General features: G+C 57.3%; 5 protein-coding genes across 5 annotated transcripts; 3 read left to right on the top strand and 2 right to left on the bottom strand.

The window, feature by feature from the left end:
• Positions 1-258: 258 nt before the first annotated feature.
• BESB_011970 (uncharacterized protein) lies at positions 259-4978 on the bottom strand (the record flags this gene model as incomplete). The annotated part of the gene is made up of 5 exons (XM_029359927.1): positions 259-407; positions 567-999; positions 1326-1589; positions 1896-2030; positions 2519-4978. 5 exons carry the CDS (start codon positions 4976-4978, stop codon positions 259-261), a joined length of 3441 nt encoding a protein of 1146 aa, XP_029216594.1.
• A 5195-nt stretch (positions 4979-10173) lies between these two features.
• Positions 10174-10886, bottom strand: BESB_011980 (uncharacterized protein; the record flags this gene model as incomplete). The annotated part of the gene is made up of 2 exons (XM_029359928.1): positions 10174-10374; positions 10866-10886. 2 exons carry the CDS (start codon positions 10884-10886, stop codon positions 10174-10176), a joined length of 222 nt encoding a protein of 73 aa, XP_029216595.1.
• A 3277-nt stretch (positions 10887-14163) lies between these two features.
• Positions 14164-15662, top strand: BESB_011990 (uncharacterized protein; the record flags this gene model as incomplete). Its single annotated transcript, XM_029359929.1, has 2 exons — positions 14164-15159; positions 15570-15662. 2 exons carry the CDS (start codon positions 14164-14166, stop codon positions 15660-15662), a joined length of 1089 nt encoding a protein of 362 aa, XP_029216596.1.
• A 270-nt stretch (positions 15663-15932) lies between these two features.
• Positions 15933-16410, top strand: BESB_012000 (uncharacterized protein; the record flags this gene model as incomplete). The annotated part of the gene is made up of 2 exons (XM_029359930.1): positions 15933-16003; positions 16212-16410. The coding sequence occupies 2 exons, from the start codon at positions 15933-15935 to the stop codon at positions 16408-16410; spliced, it is 270 nt and encodes an 89-aa protein (XP_029216597.1).
• Positions 16411-20637: 4227 nt separating this feature from the next.
• Positions 20638-23658, top strand: BESB_012010 (uncharacterized protein; the record flags this gene model as incomplete). The annotated part of the gene is made up of 1 exon (XM_029359931.1): positions 20638-23658. One exon carries the CDS (start codon positions 20638-20640, stop codon positions 23656-23658), a length of 3021 nt encoding a protein of 1006 aa, XP_029216598.1.
• Between the last annotated feature and the right edge of the window lie 1170 nt (positions 23659-24828).

Raw genomic sequence — 24828 nt, forward strand, 5'->3', positions numbered from 1 at the left:
TCCCGCAGCCCATAAGCATCGACTTAACAAACCTGAGAGTCAAAAAGGCGTTGTGCTGTCTCTGTGTGCATCGCGCCTCCTCCGTTGTGTATGTCCCATGTTTCTACCGACGAAGTCACGCTGAGGCTGCCCGTGACACAGGTCAACACATGTCAACAAACTGAACAGTTTTCACTGTGTCAGGCGGTCTACTAGAGTGCTAGTATTAGGGAATCCTCAGGAGAAGCTTCGGCTCGTCCCGCCGGCTCGGAGATCTGCCTAGAGCCTAAACCCTAGACCGTACAGATCCATGGCAGTCAGCTGAGGAGTTAGCAGACTCAGAATCGGCGGAGTCGCAGGGTGCACGGGAAGGGAGACTGACGGCTGGCAGCCGAAAGGCGACATTTCAGAGGATTGAGAGCTCCTCACTGACAGCGTCGCGAGCACAGCGGAAGAAGCTGCCCGGTGCGCCAAACGGAGCCTCGCAGCAGGAAGCCGCCACATCGAATGCGATAGATTCAGTCCCCTGAGGAGAGCGAAGCGATCGCGACGTCGTGATCTCTGGCGCCGCACGGTCTATTTCTTACCAAGATCTCCAGCCACGTTTTTACTCGGCGTGGGAACGAGAGTTCCGACGACGATGTGCTGTAGGGAGAAGTAGCCAGAAGCTTCTTCTTCGTGCGCCGCAGGATTGAGGATCACAATGGGCCCCGCGCCGTTGTGGTCACTGCCGTCCTCCCCTCGAAGCGGAGCCGGACCGGCAAAAACGTCGCCGTCCTGCCTCACGCCTGGGACTCCGAGTTCGTGATCTGCGGCAAACGCGGACCCCGAGAAAAGCCGCGAAAACGCCGACTTCATGCGCGACCACACAGTTTGCGGAGCCTCGCTTGCGACAGGCGGGAGGAGAAGAGAAAACGGCTCGTCGCCTTCGAACAAGCCTTCTGCGCCTGCCTCTGCACTACGCGGCAGCAGCGGTCCCGTGGCATACATGGGAAGGATGGTGTGGCTCTCGGGCGTGCGCTGAGACAACGTAGCAGGCACACAACTCGCAAAGCGGAAGACATCACAAGGAGTAGAGTGGGATGTGTGTGACGTGCACGGAAAAAAGGCGAAACTTCCGTTGCGCGGCCGCGAAAACGCATATTTCTGATAAGTAGTAGTTGACGGCGCACACTCCGCAGGGCAGACCAGCCTGCATCCACGGATTGGTATTCGCAAGAACGCGTAAATTTTTCTATTTCGGCGCCTCGCACGCGCGGTCACGCACGGTTTAGAGTTCGGAGGGGTTATTGGCTCCTCTTCTGTGTTTGGCTGTTGGATTAGACGCCGTAGAGTCGGCTGCGCACCTGCATGAGGGAGAAGTAAAGGATTTCCTCCCTGGGTCTGAACACCGCGCTGAGTAGGAGGAAGAAAATCCACTCGAACGTGCTTCCCGCGATTTCGGAGATGTCCTGGCGATCGAGGATCTCGAACAGGAAAATCTTTTGAGCGATTTGAAGGAGAAAGAAGACAGCAGAAAGTCGGTAGAGACTCCGAAACATCCTCAGCTTCACTTTCAGAGCCTCTTCCCAGTCCTGAACCTGCACCAGGCGCACGTACGCCAGGCGAAGCTGAGACCGCACCGCCACACACAACCGCACAAGCAGACGAAAACACATAAGGCACTTTGAAACTTAGTAGATACCGCCTCCGAGCAGAGCACACTGCAGGATACGAAAGCCAGACTAGGCCTGCAGCCGACTGCGAAGGAAGCAAGAGCAGGCGGCGAGAGGATGTGGCGCAGGGGCTGCTCGAAGGGACAGAGTTCACAGCCTGCACTAGCCTCGAGGAGAGGTTGACACATGTACAGACAAGCGAGCGCCAGGACACGGGGAAGCGACTCGCCGTCGAAACCGAGAGGCGAGGAAGAGACGAACCTGCAAGTGCCGCATATTGCGTGCGGCCGACGTAAGCACCGTCGCCAGCAGCGCCGTATAGAGGAGCAGCAAAGCAGGAAGGGTCTCCGCTTCCTCAACCTGGTTAACCGACGTGATGATGTACACCAAGCTAACCTAAAAATGACGCAGCGCGCAGAAGAATTACAAAAGAAATACTGAAGAAAGAGCCCCGAGATACCTACACCTCCCCCCTTTCACGCGCCCTCCTCAGCCTTCGAACCTGCACGCGCCGAGATTCTTTTCCTAAACTGACAACGCAGTTTCACCTCAGCCTCTCTGCATTCCTTTTCCCCTGAAAGTTGCACTGTCACGTGGACGCGCGAGTCCCGTCCCTCTGGCTTATCCCAGGAGAGCACACTCGCCGCTAGATTCACGTTCAAGCATGTATATGCGTGGACTCTGCAACCCGACACTATCTTCTGCATGCACGACTAATAGCCACGCGCAGCTGCGACAGATCCTTTCTTTCCACAAGGCAACGCAAGCCAGGATTGACGTCGGGTCGTCGTGAGTTGGTCTGCGCCGCGCGCCGAGTCGGACTGCAAAGTCTTCTCCCCCTCCCCCCCCCTCCCCCCTCCCCGCCCCCCACGCTTCTTGCTCACCAAGACAGCGAGCGAGAGGCTTTCCTTTCGGCCAAAGACTTCTCTGGTGACCATGAAGCCCTTGGCGAGAAGCAGAAGAATGCCGTAGAAGATGGTGTTGAAGATGGTGTTGAGCCCCATGTAGGCCATCATGATGTACTGCGTGGACGTGCCCATGTAGTTGGGACACTGGGCATAGAACCCGAAGGCTGCGATCGCGAAGAGGGTCTTGAGGAGGGGCGGAAGCAGCAGAAGGCGGTGCAGAGGACTCACGTCGTAGGCCGGCATGTAGTTACACAGCAGATACCACAGCAGCGTGGGCGCAGCCCACAGCGGAATAAAAACCAGTGAGGCCCATTTGACAGGCTGCAACAGGGCGCAGTTCACGTAGTCGGCAGGGAGCATGTCGATGTCGACCTCCACCAAGTCGCCGCCTCGCAGCCTCTCCTTGATCTCCCGACTCAAGCGGGAGTCAGGGACCGACAAGACCGGCATCAGGGGCTGAGGCCGGGCGACAGAGGCCTGCAGAAGACCCTTCCACCCTTCCAGCGACGCGAACGAACGTGTGCTGGTCAGCGGATAGGACGAGAACGTCGTATTGGTGAAGATCAGCGCGCCCACGCCGTTTGTGTTGGCCGCGTTGACGAGCCGCTCGACGTCCCGCGGGTTGTTGCACTCGTCGAAAAACCACAGCGCCTTATTGTCTCCCCTGAACTCGCCCGCCCGCTTCGCGCGCACCTCCTCCTCCTTCGCAAAGGCTGCCGAGGCGACCGACGAAGAAGACGCAGGCGTCAGACTGCGAATGTCCGCCTCCCCTTGCTGCCTAACCTCCTCGCCAGCCGCAGCGCCGGGCTTGGCGGCCGGCGGGCGGGTCACGGAGGAGGCAGGAGAGGAGAAGAAAAGCGACACCAGAGGAGACACGGCGGGCGAAGGCGGCGTCGCGTCCGCCTCACGGCGTTCGCCAGAAGGGTTCACGGGCTTTGCGTCGTCAGAAAACTGCCCAAACAGCCACGAGCGAAGCGCAGGCGCGTTCACCACGCCCTGCGTGGAAACCGTCATCTGAAGCCAAGGAGCTGCAGTTGAAATTACACGCAGAAGCGAAGAAGCGAAAGATGGCGACCTGCCGCCTGACCCGACCCGAGACGCCGACAGGGCCTCTGAAGATCCGGGACTCAGCTCCTCCTCCTGCCGCCTGACATCCCCCCCCTTGCCGCTTTCGCTGCCCCCTGCGCCGCTAACGAGGCCTGTCGCCAGCGCGCCCACGTGCGCAGCCTCCACCTCCTCCGGCGCAGATGCGGCAGGCGAAGAGGTCCAAGAAGAGGAAGGATGCATGCGGCCCTGACCAACGGGGAAGACCAGCGACTGGGCGCTCGATGCGTCCACGGCAAGAGTCGCGGGGGACGGCGAAGGGAGAGATGACAAACCCTGCCCATAGGCAGATCTCACGTCGGCTGCGAGAGAAAAGACTCCGCGACGAGACAGAATGTACTGCGGCGGGGGGAAGTGAGAGGACAGGGGTATGTACGCCGACAAACTTCCAAGAAACGCAAGAGAGGCGGCGCTCCAGTGGACGGCGGAGGTTGCAGCGCCGGTCGTGCAGCCTGGACAGTCCGGACACGGGCGCGGCGGAGACAAAGAGGAGAGACACGGGGGGTGGTCTGTGTGCGGTTCGCGAACCGCAGGACGGCTTTCTTCCTGCGGACTCGGCGGACTCTGAGAAGAAGTGAAGCTGGAGTAAGAGACCTCGCGGGGTGCGTGCTCAGAGAGTTCCTCCGCGTCCTTCTCAAGCGATGCACCTCCCTCCGAATGCTCAGACCGGCTGGTTGGCTTTGAGACGGGACTGTCTCTGCGTGCTTGGTTTGCCGCCGTGAGCGCCTCCTCCGCCTGAGCAGCAGCAAGAGCCTGCGTCTGTTGCGAGGCCCGCCAGTTCGCGTCAGCCTCGGAGACCGCGGGAACCCAGGGCAGTGTCGCTGGGGCACGCGCAAACAACGTTTCTTCGAGGCGACGGAAGGCGCTGCGCACCCGCGTGCGTCCTCTCGCGTCTCTCGCGGCCATCTGCTGTTCACTGCCTGTAAGGGCACGCGATTCGCTCACATTTGCGGCACCCAGGAAAGAGGAGGCGAGCGACGAGGCGGCTTCGTCTGGAGACGCAACGCGGTGGAAGGCCCTGAGGTCCTTGAAAACAGAGGAGGGATCGGACTCGAGATCGGAGACATCGCGGTAGAAGTAGTGCTCCAAATCACACGTGTTGGGGAAATACCGCATGCGTCCCGAAACCGTGGTGAAGTTCTTGGACCACGGCGCAAAGTACGTCTCCAAGATGGGCGGATAAGTCACCAAAGTGTCTGGATATGTAATTATCAAGCGCGCCGCGACGGTGGGGAACGAGACAAACACGTGGAGAGCCCAGCAGATTGCCAGCCCCCCGCAGAGAGGCGACAGGAGTCTGTCGCATGCACGGCACCCGGGCAAGGCCTGCATCTCCTCCCCTCGCAACGCGCGCGTGCGATGACGAGGGAATGACGACTTGCACGCGGCGGAAGGCGCCATTATGCAGACGCCGCAGCGCGAGAAGGGCGAGGGGCGTGTCGGCCTTCGTTCCGGCTGGTCGAGGGAGACTGCGCACTCACTTCGGGTCACTAGTGGGGCCTGAGCTACGCCGCGAACAGCGTCGGTCCTGTCTTCTGTGACTTGCTCCTTCTCCACATGGGCACATCTGCTCTGGAAGAGCTCTACGCATCCCCTGTGTCGCGTGCTCGCCCCGCCATGGCGCCCTCAGCCAGCTGGTCGGTGAGTCGGTTTCAGCCCTCCGTGCAAAACGGCGCAAAGATTTTCAGAGCCAAGAATCCTACGCAGCAGCCAGAGGGCGCCAGAGGCGAGAGAGGCCAACCAAGATGAGGCCTGCAGGCGTCCCGGTGCGCACGAGTCGAGTGACGTGGAAGACGAAGGAGCGGAGACGGCGCAAGCCCGAAAGCTGCTGAGACATGAGAGAGTGAGCTGTCTCGCTGGTCTACGAGGGTTTGAAGCAGATGGATGCCGCCGTTCGTGCACAAAGGCAGCCAAAAAATACAGGCTTCACAGGACAGAGAGCCAAGCGAGACGGCGGCTCGCTCGCGGGTGGTAGCGAAGGGCGGACGCAGCAGCCTCGTGAGAGGAGCCCAGGTCTTCTCTCCACTCTCTACCTTGTTTCTTTCCGACCCTTCTTCAATGTGGGCATCCTTTCTCGACACTGTAGCGGTCTGTGTCTCTGGCAGTGCCCTTTGTATTTGACGCCGAGGGCGCTACGACGAGAAGACAGCGCCGCTAGGGTGGCAAAAGACACGTGCGACGCCTCAAAAAAAAGAAGAAGAATGAAGAGAAGGAAGAAGAAATCCCCCCTCTGCGGCAAGCATGGACGAAAAGCGAACAACTCGCTTCTCTTTACTGGCGGATTGAGTCGAGCCCGTGGCGCCAACGCAGTGAATCGAGGAACGAATGCACGCAACGCTATCTGCTCTGAACAAAGTCTTCATTCGTCGCGAGGAATTCAGCAGGGAGAAGAGGCCGGAAACACGTGACGAGAGTAGATAATGTAGAGAGACAGAAAAGCGCACGAACTAGGCGTGAATGGAACAGTCATTCTCCAAACAGCAACTGCTTCTCGCGGGAAAAGTAGAGCTCACTCGGAGAACCGAGTGGGTCATTCTTGCACGAGACAAAACGAAACGAAGAAGACGGACGCTAGGCTTTGAGGAGCGAAAGGCCCAGCGTCCAAAGCCTCTGCAAAGACCGAGTCAAGTAAACCTTTCGTCACCAGAAAAGAAAATTTCAGCGGACAAACACGGCGTGCAATATAGCTCTGCTGGCAGTCACGCAACCACTTCAGGGGGAGAGATACCGACAGCCAATTAGCTAGGCGGGAGACGAAGAAAGCGTAGGCCGCGTGAGACAATGCCGCTTACAGAGTACGTTAGGGGTGATCCGGTACGAGTTATCTCTCTCCATTGATTGAAGAAGCATCAGTGATGAGCGATGAGACTGCGTTTCTCTGCGTTTGTATAACCGAAAGTACTTTGTTCCGGTAAAAGCGCGAAACAGCGGCCCCCTACCCAACAGCCTTCAACGGAGAGCGGCCCGCGTCGCTGCTCGGTATCGAATACGAGTTCGACACTGTAGGTTTTCTGTTGGCATGCACGTTGATGTTGGCGCACGATCGTGCTTTCTCTACCTGTATTGGAAACTCTCTGTTTCGCTCGCTCATGTCGTTGGTCTTAGCGAACAGCTACGTTCCCTTCCGTAGGCGCCGCCACCCTTACACTGTGCCCCTTAGTGGAGTGAGCTGGTGTTCTCCTCTGGACACAGCTGCCTTCATAGGCTTTGACACAGTGGAGATCCGTACTGTGCCTGGACTTACGCGATAGATCTCGTCCATCTGCGGCTTGTCCCCCCTCCCCCCCCACCCCCCCCCCCCCCGCCGCCTGAGAGAATCAAGAAACGTAGATCGAGGAAAGAAGGGCGTCACGCTGGAGGATCCTTCGTAGGCACGTACAGCGGCGTGGTAGGAAATTAGTGCTGAAACTGTGTATCTGTCAACTGCAGCCTCCTGAGCACTGTTTCATCAGGTGGCTTGGATTCTCTCCCCATTCTGCATGTACGTTACTTTTCCCTACAAACGTGGAGGGAAAGAAATGGTCAAGTAGATTTGCAGTGGCTGGTTCGCCACAGGTAGAAGGAAAAGCTAAGGAACCTCGCCAGGAGCATGAGGGAGCGAAAGCTTTTGTTGATGTCGCGTTCTCGAATATTCAATGTGCGTTGTATCTTCGGTGCTTCCATACGTATGCGGCCGGTATTATCAGCAACAACAGGGTTCCCAGGTGTGTAAGAACGCAGTTTTGTCCGAAATTCGAAATACTATTGGTCTATGAGTCCTATTTCAGGTAACTAGTGGGTTTACCTCTCTGCCTTTGCGTGCCGGCTACGTCGAACTCGGAGCGGGTGCACACACAGCAATAAACTCTGTGAAAAAGAGGGCTCCCGCGGTCACTGCTTAGCATTAGAAACCCATACTGCTGAGGCGAACGACTAACCTCATCTATTTCGTTCCGCTACGCTGTGAGAATCCAGAGAGTTGCTGAACCAGTTGACTGTACTTGCACAGTCTCTGGCCTCTTGCTGACTGGTTGTCGCTGCCTCAATTACCCCGGCCGTGTTTGCCTGGAAGAACAGACCCAAAGACCCTGGAATGGCGCAGCACACATCAGTGAAGTTTGTTGAGTTTGGGAATATTCAGATCGCAGTCGTTACTTGGCAAGGCCCCGAATAACGAAGAAGCGTCCGTTGGAAGATACATCACTAAAGCAAGGAGAAAAAGGCCTCTTCGAACGCAGAGATAAATGTTTGGATGCGTTTGTTTGGACTGTTGGTAAAGCATTTCATCTGCCGAGCGTGGACTCGCCGTAATGGTGCGTCTTTACGGTGACGCACGCAAAAAATAGTTTTTCGTAGTTGACCGTTTGGCGCCGTGTTTGACAGTTGTCGTGCGCGTGAGTCAACACGTTTGGCGATACCTATTCATTGCAGTCTCCTGCAAGAGTTTCGCAATCTAGGAAACCTGCGCAATAGCCTTGCCGACTAGGCACGCGCATTTCCCTCAAAGCCAACAATATCCGAAGTCCGACGAGTATCTGAAGTGCTCGTCCGGGGTCACTCGCGACACGTGAGAGCAAATCACGCAGAAGACGAGTCTTTCGGAGTGAGGCCCAGAGAAAGAAGTGGCTCTTTTCTGTGTGTGCGTTTGTTCTAACGATCATATTCAGAGGAGTCTCTGCTGAAGTTAAGTTTCTTCAAGGGCAGCACACTCGATGGAAAGCGTGCAACCACAGAGCCCGGCAGTGCTGAGGACGCTCTCATTTTACTGGCTACTTGTGGCGGCGTTGCAAATCCAAAACGGACTTCCAGGCAGCGCCCCTGCCGTAATCGCTCGAGCCTCAAGGGCGTCAGCCTTGAAAAAACAACTTTGCCGCAAGCTAGAGCCGGCACTGCTGGTGCCGGTAAAATGAGTCCGTGGCGGTCTCTCCACACTTCAAGTGCATCTGCGTTTGGGTCCCGGTTGTTTTCCCGGTGCATTCGGTCGGCAAAGTTCTGATGTACCTGTAACGTCATATCGATTATATTATTATCGTTTATTCCTAAAGGCAGAAGCATCTTCCCTCATCTGCTCGATGGCAAGCTCCGCATGAGTGACGAGGCCACGGCCTGGCAGCAGACACGGTGTGCAAAAGAACTGATTCACTTGAAGAGGCGCTCAGCGATAAACCGGTCACGTGAGGGCCCTGGTAAGTCCGTAGGTGCAGTGGCGGATCTTTCGTGGTTGCATTGTATTGTCGTTGCACGCCCCTGTTCTCGGCGATCTGCAAACATCCGGAGTCCTTCAGTCACTGAGAAACAATCTGTGTCAGGCGGCATTGTTTTATCGTGCGTATTCTTTTGTGGAGCCCACCCGACCACAGTAAGCCCCTCTGCAGCTCGTATATGTAATTTTGTACCCAACAAGCACCCCCGCGTTAGATGAGTGCCTCGCTCGGATGTGTGCCGTCTGTCCCATTCTACTGAAACCAGAGATATAACTGATAACTGCCACACGTATCTTCGGTGTCTTTAAGGTTCGAGGACCTCCGGGAACGGAGAGGTTCTTGCTCGGGTAAAGGAAAGCGCACCCGATGGGCGTCTTCGAGCATGCTGTGTTGCCGTCTGTCCAGTGTGCTTTGTTTGGATAGGGGAGCCTTCCCCTAAAGATGACTGGTGACGAGGTATCCCGGTTGCCAGCCAGCCTTCGCCGAGGGCTGCGTAAGATTGCAGCTCCTCAGCATATTTCAACCGCCCCTCAGCACGAGCACGGAACACTCCTTTCGCCGTGCGCAACCACATCGTCATCTGCCGATTGGTTGGCGTTGGAACAGCAGACGTACCATTCCATACAACCGACTGTGCGAAGAAAGTGTGTTTATTACCCCAGCGCTTCCTAATGGCATTGGCGTCGGCCCTCAATTTTTCGACGCCGGACTGTATATATGCAGCGGTGCTAATTCGCCGGCATCCGCGCAAACTAGGAAGCCCGGCTGCGTGGACGCCACACACCAAACGCGAGTCCTGGAGGCGATCGGAGATATTCGTAAAAGGACTCACCTGCATGCTCACAGCCGACCAGGCGTGCAGTGTGGCTTCTGGGCTGTTCCACCAATGAGCTTTGATCGCGCAAGTTCACCAGAGACTCCCCCTGGGCAACCTTAAATGTCATAATCAGTGAGCTATCTATTTGTAGTCCAGTCGAAGAACGAGCTTCGGAAAGGGTACAGGCCGATAGTTTCTCGCGCCGGTCAGTTGTTTTGTCCCGAGACCAATGACATGTATTTTGTGTGCGGCTGAAACCTCACGAGCTGCTAGCGTGCTTCGCTGTTGTTGAGATGGGGCCGCCGCGTCCAGTGCGGCTTGTTCGGAGCGTGAGATGGGTATCCCCGCTTCCCGGAGCAACTCCTCCGCCTCCAGGACCAAGCTCTCTAGCCTCGTGCCATCTTCCTGTCGTGCACGGCACCGATACCTAAACCTCTCACGAGCGCTGCGCCGCTATGTCGAGAACTGGTGTGCTTCCTGTGGTGTCCGCCTTTTTATAGAGTTGAGCTGCCAACTGCTTGCAAGATCTACTTCGTCTTATCTGACCACTCCTGTTTCAACGCCGTGGCTTTTGCTATTAAGAGCCGCAGCGTGACTTCTCCGTACGTTTGGTAGCCGAACTCAGGGACAAAGACCATGCGTGCAAGCCCCAACGGAGCGTTCACAGCGTTCTGCTTCATAGTGCCGATCCTGTCTGCATCGGAACTGGGTTTCGCGTGAGTGCATTTCTGAGAGCCAAAGCAGCAGCAGCACCAAGGACTCCAGGGACCGCCACGGCTGGCATGTGCCTTCTGCCGGCTCATGACTCTCATGCATTGTACGTTAATTTTGTTTACCACGGGAAACCCGCAAGACTAATAACCTTCTGTGTCGTGCGATGTAAATTCCTGTGTTTGTGGTTCCATGTCTCAGCAAATCACTAACGTAGGTGAACGTCACTCACCTACTGTTTCGATGCCGTGGTAGCGCCATAGACACTCCAACCTACCAGGGGGGTCTGGGGAAGGGAGGCTATTCATGTTGCTAGTCAACGACATTAGGTAGGCTGGAAGGCGGAGTGGCTTACTCTGTGGCGTGCGCAAAGATTAATAACCATAGAGAGCTTCTATTTTTGCATGGTTGGATGAGACCTGTCACCACGAGCTTCTCCTGCTATGGAACCCGACACACGGAACCCCGGCTGCCACTTCTCCGGGCGCGCAAGTGATTATTCACTTACGAGATCCGGAGGCTTCTGCATGGAAGGAAAGACCTGACATTTGAGCGCCAAGGATGCCGGAGGCCAGTTCGGTGGGTGTACGTATCCGCATCGCGCTTACGCTCGGTCTTTCTACATCACTCTTGGCTTCACCTGAGTTCTTGTTACTAGGTACACGAGCCGCTAGAGCCAATAGAAAGCCGGTGGTAATCCGAAGGTAACTCTGTGTCGCAGTCCACAAGGTTCCGAACCTGGCAGGATCTAGCAAAATCCATCGGGACTCAGGATCCCAAGCTCTACGATCCCAGAGGTAGCGCATGGCTGCGACAGCGGCTGCCAGCGACCGCGGCCAGGACACCATTGGTTCACAATGGAGTTTTACTGCTAGTAGTCCTATTTGGATATGCCATTCAGACCTCCGAAGAGTATCCGGGAGGTGACCTATGAGCGCTGAATGACGAAGAGGGTTGAAGCGGTTGCGCTACATTGGCGGCGTTGACCCATGCACTTCACCTGAAGGCAGACGGTCGCGAAACCCCCTCCATCTCTGGGAGTGACCATTCATCATGAGACCGTGTGGGAGCGTGGCCATGTCCAGGCTGAGGAATTACGTTCCCCTGCCTGCACCTTGTTTACCAGCAGTTATACACGCAAATACTGCAGAGAAAGCAGGGAACTTGAAAAAGAGTATCATTCAAACGAACCTACAGTCTGGTAGGAACGCCAGGTGCAACCGCAAGCGGGTTGTGTTGCAACGGAGGAAAGGGGCTATAACGTTGAGACGGCGCTTCACGCTTTGTAGGAGGTGTCCAGGTGTCCGCGTGCTCGCCGGCGAGTGTGGGTCAGGGCCCTTCATTGCAACGCTCGGTAAAATACCCAAGCGCGGCTGTAGTTCGTGAGTTGCAGTATGGGACCTAAACACGAGGAGCGGACGGCGGAGTGCAACTACATCTCTAAGTGGGCTGACGTCCGCTCAAAAGCGCCTACATGGTGAACGCTCAACACTGCGCTTGAGGTGCAGAAAAAAGCGGCGAGCACAGACCCCCTCGAAGATGCGGCTGTCGAATGACGCGTACAGTTGGCTTTATGCCGTATCGGTGCTGTCTCTTTTGTGATGGCATTTCCTTCAGGACGGAAGTACAAGTCAGCATCATATTCATGCCACTTTTCTGTCATACAAGAATTTGGCTGCCAGTGTGTGGATGAAAACGCGGTGTCCAGTCTGCGTTGTTCGATGCGCCCGTTACGAGTTCTGCGTTCCTCATATGTGATAATCTTCGCGGGTGCCAGTCAGTGAGGCGTGCAAAAGAAGATTGCTCGCTGCCGGCAGGCTGCTGGAAGCCGAAAAATGGGGCCCACATAGTACACTGCAATCGGGAAAATCGGGCAACTTGCTTTCGGGGTCCTCAAGAGCTCCGTCACAGAGGTGCACTCAACGAGGTTTCAGGGGCCTTCACTCGCAGCCGAAAGTAATCATTTGCGATCCCGCGGTCGTGCGGTTTTCAATTGTGAGCTTCCCCCGAGGGAACAGCTGACCTGTTTCTCGATCACTGTTGATACTCTGGGCTGATCATGTATTGCTGCGTTGGGGCGGTGACGTGTTTTGCGCCTAGTCCACACGGAAAAATCCGTGACTTCTCATAATGGCACATTGGCGGGTTCGGTTCTGTCTAGGGATACAATATAACTCTTATTGGCAGTTTCAGTTCCTCTTTCGCCCACATCTTCGACTCCTATGCCAGTTGTGCTTTCTTTTCTTTGAGCCAGCGTCCTATCAAGAAGTTGTCGGATGACCAAAACCCACGTCGGCCTTGTCGAAATAAAGACGGGATACCAGCTCTGAGGAGAAGAGAAGCAAACACCTCGATTTGCTTGGTACCGCTGTCACATCTTGCACACACGAGATCAAAGATAACGTATACAGGCATGTGTATACGCGGGGGAGGCGCTGCTGATGCCCCCACTCTCGATATGGCAAGAAAGAATGCAGCAGCGTGCGCTTGTCCTGGAGTGTTCATCTGGTGAGTTTCTGCGGGAGGGAATGGAGCATTTCTCACCCGAGTGACTGGCACGTATACGGGACACCATATAGCGCTTAGTACGCCGCGCACGCACCATGTGGTGTCTTTGCCTCACGGAAAGAAGAATGCGCGCGGATAGCGTAAAATACGAGGCGGGCGCAATCGTAGCTCCGTCACCTAGAGAGTTGTTATGCATGCTTTTCCTGCTTCGGCACGGTTAGTGACTTGCGTGATGTCACATGAACTGATCACGTGGTATATATGCATTAAGAGGGTCAATGCAGAGATATCTCCAGTGAGTTCGTCTTCTCAAGTCACTTGATGGCATAGAGGATTCCCTATCATTTCTTGAGTGCGATCAGCGTTGTCACTTTTCTCGAGCGCACGTGTATACCGGCTATCCCCACCGTGAGAAGGTATTCTTGGAACAGGTACATTTGAGCAGACAGGAAGCACAGCGACTATAAGCACCGAGGTGTTCGGGAGGCGCAGGTGCTGCACCGCAACTACAGTAATGCAAGGTAATCAAAAGGAATGATCAACAGGAAATAGAGAAACCGCAGACGACTGACAAAGCTTTCGAATCTCAGTGGTGTGTAATATCTCCTGACTATATCCCGTAGTGTCTCAGGTAGGATGAAGTGGCAATCAGCGCTGCACATGTCCCCTTATTGTACACCTCCAGGTCACGTCGACCAAAGAATAGATCCCCTGTCATCTTTTTTGCCCTCAATTCCGTTCATAACCAGAAAACGCATGCTAATGTGGTAGCAACGATGATTATCGAGGAGTGCGGCGTAGGATCGAGGCCATGATCAAGCGCGTGGCTGCGCCGTTGTAGGGGTGAAGCTGTTCCGGCACGCTGAAAGAAGGCGTATCGTGCTCTGATAGAGGAATCCTACGTACGAAAGCAGATACTGATACATTTTGTCTTCAGGATATGACTGAGAAATAGTCCCTTAAGTTCTCGGGTCGAGACAAAACGCGGACTCGCATGCACCGGTGCACGCTAGGTTTACGCAATAGTGTTTGCTTTTTCCCTCGTTGCCAGGTTGTGTGCGTATTTTGTTCCTCTCACGGCCGCATGTCAAAAGTGTTCGCATTTCTTGGATCCTGGACTGCCAGGCTTCCATCCGACGTCTGCATGTGTGATGTTGTGAGGCATGGGAGTGGCGCGTGGAGCCTGATTGACAGAGACATGCGCCTTCGTGGTACGTTCTGCCCGGCGGCAGCCCGTCATTCTTCTTCTCTCTTCTTCCGTCAGGTGACGTGCGCTCAAGGGGACCCTGTTAGTTGAAATGGAGCGCCAACGGCTGAGGGGCTCGCCAGAAGGGTGGCGGGCGCTTGACCAGCTGTGTGAGCCGGTCGCGTTATTACGCGCGGCCGAAGCCCAGGCAGATCCCGCTACTCCCTCCATCTTTGTTCAGGGTTTGTTAACCGCGGAAGGTCACTTTCGAAAGTCTTTAACTGCGATGAAGGACTCCCTTGGGATCTGGACCCTCCCTGTTCTTTTTCTTTCGAGCGGCGTTTTCGGCGGGGTGGTGGGCACCGCGACTTTCCGCACGCGAATGACGGCCCTGAAAAAGAAAACCGACGCGTCAGCTGGTGTCTCCGCCGTTCCGTGCTCCCGCGCAGAGCCTCACATACGTCCATGGTCACGTCTGCATCCTGGGATTCAAGGAAAGGGCGCCGAACAGTCTTCCTGTGTGCCAAGAAACGGCTTCAGCACGAGTTACCAGCAGCAGGCTCCTGCCTCGCCTTCCCCTGTTAGCTCCTCCGCGCGTTTCACTCTGTTGAAGCTCGGCGTGACAGGCGACGAGCGAAGACGTGGACACCAGGAAACTCTGGATCCGTCTCCTGAGTCAGCCGGAGCTGCCGGGTCGCCAAAGGCACTCGAGGCCAGTTCGGTGCAGCGTCCTGAGGCCGCGCGCCCCGGCAGCGGGACCTTTCTCGCAGGGAGCCTCCACGCGTCTGCGGCCGCTGTGGCGTGGGTATCAGAGGAGGCGCAGAGCGGCGGCGAGCACCGGCTGCCTGCCGGTCGGGTCTCGGCGGATCCATACACAGTTTTATCCAAGGAAATACGGATGAACAAGAAAGGATGGAGCGACGCGTTCGACGATGAAGACGAAGATCATCGAGGAAACGAGGGAACAGGGCCCAATCCGTACACGCGCTCAACAGAACTCTTCACTGTCGCCGAGCTCTTCCAGCTCTTCTTGCTCCCTGCAGCTGCGCTCACGGTTGCGCTCGGATGCACGTGGACGTGGGTGAAGAAGTCATGCAGTCTCGCTGATGTAAGTTAAAGAGACTCGCTTTCGCTTCCCTGTTGGTACCCTAGGCACGTGTACATGGCCGCAGATAGAGAGAGAGGGAGAGAAGGAGATATCTCTAGTTAGTTGGGCGCTGAGAGGTGGCTGAGAGAGAGGCGTTCCGAGGACATTTCCGTGTCTGTAGGGAAGGGGCTCGCCACTCTTCTGGCCATTGAAGAGGGAAGGCTGACTCGTGACACACCCCCAGTACCTCCAAAGGGGGGGGGATACGGGTGGAAGTAAATACCCCATGGAGGAGATGTATGTTCTGTTTGACAGACGGGAGCTGCGAGAGAGTTGCGTTTTCGTTCTGTATGGCAGCGGAAGACTCGCCTGTGCTTCCCGATCATACAATTTCTCTCCTGTATGATTTCGTTCTGCGTCTCCTTTTTCAGGCGAATGACTTCATTCAAGCGACTCTGTGGATCAAAGGCATTGGAGGCCCCCCGCCCAGTCTGAGCAAGGTGGACGCCGACGAGCGAAGCTGAGTGTGCGACCTCTCTCAAGCGGCTGCTTTGGGGCGCCGGGGGGCGGGGCGGGTTCGTCTGTCGCCCATCGATATCCATTCCCTTCGTCTGTTACTGTCGATCGCGGTTGTCTTCTGCTGGTCTGGGCATCCCAGCGCAGGCTGTTTGAATCGTGGCAGAGGCCGCCTCATGCGTCACGTTTCCGCGGCGTTCAACGCCACGCGTTTTCCGCCATTTTGGCAGTCTTCGGGTGCGTGTGCAGCGGCTTCAAAGGCTGCTCCTAAGCCCCACATGGCGGCATATGTGCACATGCATATCGCGATTTCTCGCGTGCGTGATGAGGTTTCATCGAGCTCACGAGGGTGAGTCCATCTTGCGAAAGATCGGCGTGTTCCTGGGGGCCCGTGAAGCCGTAAATCCTTCCAGGTTCTCTTCCTCAAGGCCAAAGAACATGTTTCTGCTGACTGGCACGGGCGCGCGTCGGATACTTTTGTTCTTAATGTCTGCTTTGTACGGAGGATATCCCTTTTCCGTCGTTGAGCGATCGTGCGCGGTGCGCATCTTGCGCAGGTCGCGCGGCGTGGGAGCACTGTGTCCCAATTCGCTGAATTTGACATGCTGGGCGGTGGGCGCGCAGATGATCGTTGCTAAGAACGCAGATAGACCCGTAGAGATGTCTCGCATTCTGGCAGGATTAGGGGAGGCGCCGCGCGCACAAGGCAGCTTGATGAGCCTCGACAGTGTCGCGGTGGCGGCCGCGCCTGGCTGACACTCGAAAACATGAACGCTGTCCGTCGCGGCAGTGCAAACGAAGCATGCCTGCATGCGGCTTTCTTTCTGAAGATGTGCAGAATGAACTTTTTCCAGTAGAAAACATAAAATGCCTGCAAATGCGGGGTAGGATGGGGGGCGTCTCAACACGTAGCAGATATGCGGCTCATGGGCCCTCCAGAGATCACGGGAGCAAGCTGGCTGGCGTCAGCGGCCAGGAAGCACCTTTTCTCACCTTCAGCACCTGTGGAACTCGACGAAATGTGCATCTGCTGTGCGAGCGGAACACTAAGTAGTACGAAAGGACATACAGGTGGTGTTGCCTGCACGCAGCGGAACCTGGATTGTAGCAGACTGCCCTCCCCCCCTCCCCCCCTCCTGCCATCCTGCGTTTGTCAAGCCTGCGAAGCAAACGCGTGTACCGTGGACACGTGTTTTCGACAAACAGCCCAACCGTTTTGGACGGGCAGTGGCTCGGGGGGGAGTGTGGCAGCTGCTGCAAGCGGCAGTTACACGCGCAGTGCTGTTAGACAAGGCATAGTGTGAGCAATATTAGAACTTTCACTCAAGGTGCATTGGCGGGCTCTGTTCATTGTGCTTAGAGAATAACTTTTCGGGTGGAGGAAACCGAGGCAATGCAGGCAGCGCGATCCGTGCACATCCTGTCTTCGATACTTGACAGCCCCGACGGGCGACTCGCGTCTTCTTGTTGCGGACTGACGTGACGATGCAAGAGTGATTTTTCTGCAAACAATGCGCATCTACAGTCCAAGGCAACCTGGTTGCAGCTGTAGACGGAGCATGGAAGCCGTGTGTGAAGCCGGCGTCTTCTGAAGGGCCAGTACTCTGGGCAAAGACGCCGCACGGGCAAACGAATCCCCAGCGCTATTATTGCCTCATGAAAACGCCCAGTGGAACGGCGGCATACCACAATCAACAAAAAGCCTGAGTGATTATCTCTCTCATCTACAATCGTCTTCCCTTCTGTAGGAACTGTCTCAAGTTGTGTGCGACTTGGTGGTTACAGGATCGCGGCCGACTGGCATACAGAGTCTGCGATTTGCAAACGTCCAACTGTGTATAATACTAAAGGCTCGTGTTTCCTTTGGCTCCCTCAGGTGTGTGGCGGGTAGACTGTCTCTGCCGACGACGGAGCAGAGACTAAGGATCCAGGCGCATCCGCCTTGTGGTCAACTCGCCTCGATTTACAGAGGCCGTTGGAAGCACAGAACTTTGTGAAATCCAATTGATGAACTGTATGGAATGGAATGGTAGTGACCGGCCTTCTGTTGCACGCCCTCGGACGCGAAATTCTCGGGGGCCGAGTGCCGGTTCAATTCAAAAGTCAGCACCACATAACAGTACGTCAGTCCCGTTTCCTTGTTCTAAGGAAGCACTGTCTGGAGTCGGAGTTAGCGCAGCCAATTTTTTGTCCAAGGATAAGTATCACCGGCTAAAGGAAAGGTGAAGCTGAGTGTTATGGTTAAAAACGAGGGTGTAAGAAGTGCAGCGAAACGGGAGGGTAACATCAACGCGAAGCGGCGCCTTTGCGCATACCCCTGCTCTCCCATTGCCGCTCGGTCTGTGCGTTTTGGTCGGTTTCAAAGTTTCATGTTCAGAGCCGGGAGAATCACGTACAACATATCTATCGTCGCCGATCGCTCTCCAACATATCGCGTCCATTCGTGCCAGAAGTTTCAGAGAACCTCTCGGGGGTTTTGCATTGGGTTCGTTTCTTCCGAGAACAAATTTCCTCTTCACTTGTCCTTACATGGTTGTGTGTTGTGCCATGAACGCGACTTTCATATCGCTGACGCAGCTGCCCGTTGCCCGAAAGGTGTCAGTGACCGCCACTTCGGATCAGCCAGCTGTCTTGTGCTGCTTGTTTTCTTTCTCAGCGTGAGACCTGCCTGAGAAAAACGGTTGTTGCAGCTGGTCGGAAGCTTCCGGAAAAGTCCGATTTTTCGCGCGCGTTGTCTGTAGCGTTGTTCGTCACTGCATTTATTTCTCGCGTGGACCTCCTCGCCGCTTCCCGCGGCAGCTTGTGTAACTGTGTAGACAGACTCCGTAGAGAAATTATCGAGGTCAACAGCGCACACGGCGCAACGGGAGAAGACACCACAGCGAGTAAACCACCCTCCATCCCCCGGCAACAGCTGGGACGCCATCCGAGAAGATCGCCCTCCCTCCCGTCATCTCTGTGTGTTTACCCGCCTCCGTGGCCCTCTGCAGCTTCGTCCGAATCCCGATTCTCCTCCCCGCACCCAGCCGCCTGTCTTCTTCCAAAACGAACGCGTTTGAACGAATTCTGCGTTGGTTTCCGTCCTTTTCACCATATCTCCCCCCGGCATCCTGCGAAGAAAAGAGCTTCGGCAAGGGTTCTCGTGCCGCCGCGGGTGAGAGGGGAGGATGAAGAGTCGCCAGCCTGTACGACCGACACCTGCTGCAGAGCTCGGCCTGGGCGGTCGTCGCGCCTCCAGAAACAATATGCCGTCTGTGTCCTCTCCCTCTTTCTGTAAGTTATACCTGCCTCGGCGTTGGGAATCTTCCTTCTCGATTCCTTCGCACTGAGGTGACTGCTTCCGTGTGACGTGACCCCGCCGTTTATTCCTCCGGTTGCGATTTGCCTGGTGCCCCGCTTCAGCCGCTGTCCCGCCAACGGGCGCGCCGGGAGGACGACCAGGAAGACGCTCTGGGGGGTTCCATTTTGTCTGTTCATCTCGAAAAAAGAGCCCGTCTTGATCTTCGCCTGATTAGAATGCCTCTGATGAATTTGAACTGGGGCGGTGCGGGGCGGAACAGATGAGTTTTCTGCGAGTTTTGTGGCTGCCTCCGCCGATCCCCCAGCGCAGCGATAGGGGAGGAGGTTAGTGCCTCTCGCTAGTGCCCCTTTACCGCGTAGCGTGGGCGAAAATGCGCCAAGAGAGACAGTGTTCTGTACAGCACCATAGCACACTGCGGAATCCGGTCCTCGGGCAATCTTTGACGCATGTTCATTTGACACAGAGACTTCCAAGACACCGAAATATCCTTTCTCGGTGAGCCGGAAACCGTTTTGTGCAGCGTACCAGGTGTATATACACAGGAAGAGTGCGCGATCACGAACCTCGTAGATCTTCATCATCGTCATATCTCAAAGGTGCATAATGGCCTCTGCTAAGCTCATGGCGGCGTTCTGCTGTATTGTGTTTCGATGGTCCTCAGGTGCTTGACTACAAAACTTCCAGCAACCTCTCATCCGACAACCGCAGAGTTCACATGCTTCTAGGCAGCCAACAGGCACTGCATTGGGGGTCTGCGTGTGTTTGCACATGTCTTGTCAAGGAAATGAACGTGTCATTCCTGTCTTCTTTTGTGCATGCTTGACCGTACACGTCAGTCTCTCTTTTCTGGCTTCTGCACGTCGCAAAAAGACGCCGTCTCCGGCCAAAAGAGCTGTTTCCCGTGGGTGTGTCAATCCACGGTGTAGTTGGCGTCCCCTGGAGTAGCTGGCGGACTTTCGTCGCCGTCGTCTCGCCTCTGTTGTTGAGTTCTGCTCCATCGTAGCATTTTTTCTGACCCTGGGCGGGCCTGTCGTCGTTGCTCCGGGGTGCCTGCGCATCCGTGAGTTTGCCACTTGCTGCAGTTTTGTTTTGAGGCATCTACGCTGAAGGAGAGCCTCACGGGTTCACCTGCCGTCAAGGCGTCTAGGAAAAGCTGGATGAGGATCAGCCAGCGGGGAGATCCCAACTTCCTTTACCCAGTGTCTTCTTGTCGGGTGGACGTCGCCGCCTTCAGAACCATGTACTGACGCACGCGACGGCCCCGAGGGGGGTACGGCTCCTTTCTTCTTGCCTTGCACGCAGGGCTAGGTGGACTCACCTCAGGCTCGGACTGTGGAGCCTTCTTGGAAGGCGCGGCTTCGTCGCCGAGGTTCTCAGTAGACTTGCTTTCAACCCACTCGAGTCGAGCCCTCGGGTGATCTTCAGCCGTCGTCTCCATACCCGCTCTCCTGCGGTCGCCCCGAGGGAGAAGAAGCTCGTCTCAGGTCCTCTATTGTCTGGTAGAACCTCCTCTTCAACCCTGTTTCGCTCTCCTCCTTGCCTGTGGACGACAGTCGCCCCTCGGTGGTAGCGCTGCGTTCCTCTCTGCGAAGTTAGCAGTAGCCCTCCCGCATCAGGCGCCGTCCGCCTCTCCCGACTCCGGTATTCTCGGTTTCCTCAGTCTTCCCTCTTCGTCGTCTGCAATGACTCGCACTGCTTCTTCCCTGCCCCAGCAGGGGACTCTGCTAGCGGGCGTCCCAGTGGCTGCAGGCCCTTCCGCGGCGCCTGGGCGGTCGGCCGTTCCCGTGGCGGCCTCCTCTCGCCGCACGACGAGTGCGTCGTCTTTCCTGTCGCAGCGCTTGGGGGACTCCCTGCGTCTTCTTCCTCAGCCGTCTGCAGCCGTCGCCTCGAAGCGCACCCGTCAGTTTCTACAACACCTCGCTTCTTCGTCTTCCTCTCTCGCTTCGGAGGCGCAACCCGTGTTTGGGAGCCCCCCCCCCGACTCGAAAGCCGCCTTGCTTTCGCGCCCACACTCGTCCCTGCGACCCGACGCCGCTTGTCCAGTCTCCGACCTTCGGCCGGCGAAGCAGCCGAAGCTGGGCGCGCGCGCCTGCTTGGCCCCGGTCCACTCCAACACGCACTCGGGAGGGAGGGCGACGGGGGAAGACTTCGCTGCCTCCGCGTTCTCCTTCGTGTCCAGCGGGCCTCTCGGCACCCAGCCTGAGAAGATCACGCCGCCGCCGGTCGCGTTCGCGCCGGGCTTGGGACGCGCGCGAGCGCAGCAGGCGGTCGGCGCGGAGGCCGCGCTGTTTGCCTCCAAGAGCGTCTTGAGTCTGACGTCGCGGAATGTGTCCGCAAGCCGAGGATCTTCGCCGTCGCCTGCGGCGGCGCTTCTGTCGAGCGCCAAGTCAGTCGACGGGGAGAAGCCGACGTCCACCGCCGTAAAGAATGTGGTGGCGCGAGTGGGCGACCGTCGCGCCCGGCCGGCCGCGGTCGCGGCGGCGCCTGTCTCGTCTTCCTCGTCGGCGGCGGGGCTGCCGTCCCGTCAGCGCAGCATGAGCACCGGGACTGAGTTGCGCGCGTCGAGCCCAGTGTCGACTCGCCTGGATTTCTTGAACCTGGCGGGCTGCTGTCGCCTGGTGATGTGCGACACGTCGGACGCCTTCGGAAACGACTTCGGCGTGGACAATACGCACAACTCGCGGCTCGCTCAGTTCAACTACGACCAGGCCGCCTACAAGGCAGACAAGGCACACCCCACCAGCGACTACACTGCGACGAGTAAGCGCATCTCGCCGGAGACGCGCGATTTGCTGGTGTGTCTGTTGAATCAGGTGGTTGCGCATCTCGCGCAGAACGCTGCCTCTTCCTCTTCCGGCGCCTCCGCGGGGGCTGCAGAGTCCAGCGGCGGCGAGAAGGAGGATGCCAGAGGGAAGACGACCCCGGGGTCTGCCGACCCTCTCAGTCCGCGGGCGGCCGCGACGGTGGCGATTGCGATTCAGCTCTTTGATCGATTTATGCACGTTGTGCACCAAAACGACCAGCGCTACGGTGTCTCCGCGGAGAATCGCATGCACTTACTGCACGGTGTCAACGCGTTGGCGGGGACCGCTGCGGGAGGAAGTCGGACCGGCGCGCCGACGACGATCAGTGGGCTGCTGCTCAACCAGCTGATTGCGATTGCCTGCTTCTGCTTCGCGGACCGAGTCGAGGCCATCCACGCGTACGACTACTCCACGGTGCTCGACGCCTGGAAGCAGCAGGCCACGGGGGTGCTGCGGCAGTGCTGGTCCTCTTCTTCCGCCCCCTCGTCGACTCTCTTGAAGCAGAAACTGATGCATATTGAACGGAAAATCATCTCGCACGTGCCCCCCGCGGGCAACGTCTGCGTGACGCCGATCTCCGAGCTCACGGAGGCGCTGCTGAATGTCGCAGTCCAGTTCGCGCACAACGACGCGGAGAAAAGGCGGCGGTCGCAGGGGCCGCTCGGGTCCGCAGCCACGCCGCCCTGCGCCGGAGAAGACCACCCAAGAGACGATCGCCAGGCGGGGGAGGAAGACGAGAAGGAAAACCTCGCAGCGGCTCCCGGCGACACGAACGCGTTCGCTTTCGAAGACAAGCTTGGAGGGCCAAACGACGCAGATTCCGACGCCGCAAAGAAGTGCGAGTCCCGGCTGTCGCTCTCGGGGCGAGAGACGGCGGCCTCCTCACGGCGCTGCTCATCTGTCTCCACGCGCGACAGCCAGAACTCGGAGGAAACTGTCGACGACGAGGACGACGACGGCTCTGTCGGGTCGTCGCCCTTCGCGTTGCGTCTCCGCATCAGCGGGAGCAACGAGCCTGACATGGCGAGGCTCACTGCGCAGCTCTTGGTGCGACTGGGTCAGATGGATCGGCGGATCTGTCTGGGCTTCAAGCCTTCGATCGTCGCCTCGGCCGCGTGCCAGATTGCGCTCCTCCCGCAGCTCTCCGCCACCAAGATCTCTCCGCTCTCGCCTGGAGGCCGCCTGGCCGCGACGCACGCCTTCATCGCGTCCGGCGCCTCCACGGGTTGTCGCTTGGTGCGCCGTTGCCAGTCGATGTTGCTTCACAAGTGGCTCAAGGTGCGGAATGCGATGGACGCGCTCCTCGCCTCTTCTTCCTCTGGCTACTCGTCTACTTCTCTTGCTTCTTCGTCTCCCTCCTCCACGCCGAGCCTCGCCGCTTCCGGCTCTCTCGCAGGCACTGGATGCAGCATTCCAGACCTCATGGCTGCAGAGTGGGTACTCTCGTGCTTGACGCTCAGCTCGCACAAGCAGATGCTCGAGCTCCTTCAGTCCCACGCGGAAGTCTGGGCGGAGTGCGCTGCCGCCAACTTGCGCGCGAAGGCCCTCGCGGTCGGAGCTCCGCTGCCCAGCATCGAAGCAGCCGCGGCTGCGGAGAGCGGCGGCGAGGCCGGCGCGTCTGGGGGCGCGCGCGGCCTCAACCGACGGCGCTCCTGCGCGGCGCAGCCACGCAGCGGGATCTCCGCGCGCGGCGACCGCGACGGCGACGAGCGCGCGGGGCTCCTCGCCCTCCCCCACCGCCGGGTCCCGGGCCTCAGTACCCGCGTGGGTCTCTACACCATCACGGCGCTGCAGAAGGAACTGAAGCGCGCCGAGCGAGCGTCGCTCGAGGAGCGGAGGCTCCGCGACCTGGCCGCCGGAGGCGAAGGCAGCTGCCAAGAAAACCGAGAAAACGCCTAAATGGTGGGTCGTCGTCGAGGCGGAGACGAACCCGCGTCGGGTTCGAACCGGCGAGCGCGGACTGCGACGTCCCTTGAAGCAAGGGCCGGCCGCCGCGCTTCCTAGACGAACCAGAAATAGGGATCCAACAACATTCGTGTCTAGGGATGCAGAACAACGTAGGGAGTCTTTTTCGGAACTCACTGTTGCAACAGGCTAGCGGCGAACAGCCACACAACACCATGGAGGCGAAAGAGAAACCCTGGGAGGGTTGGGGGGGGAGGGAGACCTTGCGGCAGTGCCCGATATGAAATCAGAAACGCGAGACATTCGCACCTCCGCGCAGCGATCTTGGAGGGAGACGCGAGGGAGTTCGGCCTGTTCGTTCCTCTCCTTTCTTCTTCTTGGCTTCTTCATTCGGTCTCTGGTTCCGACGCAAAATTGAGTTGCTCAGAGGGGTCAGGAAGAGAGATCTAAAGAGGGGACTTGTGCGTGTTCGGACGCCGGAGGAATCTGCTGCGGCCACTCTGGGGAACTCAGGAATGCCTCAGAAACAAATTGGTTGAAGGTCGTCGCGGCACCCAGAGAAAGGCCAGGGGCCCAGCTCATCGTCTTCTTTTCACTTCTCTCGACAAAGGAGGGACGAAATGCGTCTTGTTGTCATGTGTCTGCCAGTGACTTGGGTTCTGCAGCGAATCCAGCTCCTCTCTGCTTTCTGTCTGTGTTTTTCGTGTCCTTTCTTTTCCCTTGTTTTGGCTGGGGGATCTTCATCGCGGAATCCTACATGTGTCTGCAATCCTACATGCGTGCTTGGTGCACATACAGATTGTCTCGGTTCCTGGATGCCCTCTGCCTCGCCAGGAAATCTTCCTGTCTACTTTCCTGCGGGGAAGGACGGGTGCGTTTTGGGAGAAGCTCTGGAACTATGTCAGTTTGACAGAATCACCAAAATGACTTCTTCGCTGTTTGTTATTCAATGCATGCGCACGTCGCGCAGGTTCCCGGTTTGTGGAGCTCGCGCGGAGTCCTTTGGCGACTGCACTCTCTGCTTTCAGCTTTCGGTCATTGTGTTTCCTGTTTTGTCTGCTCTTTGCCTGGTTGCTTTACGCAGTCTCCATAGAAAGATTCACTTTGTCTCTTTCTCTTTGTAGTTTCTTGTGGGAGAAGAATGTGTCCGAGCCGTGACTGCCG

Source organism: Besnoitia besnoiti, chromosome IX (assembly GCF_002563875.1).
Source record: "Besnoitia besnoiti strain Bb-Ger1 chromosome IX, whole genome shotgun sequence".
Taxonomy (NCBI): Eukaryota; Apicomplexa; class Conoidasida; order Eucoccidiorida; family Sarcocystidae; genus Besnoitia; species Besnoitia besnoiti.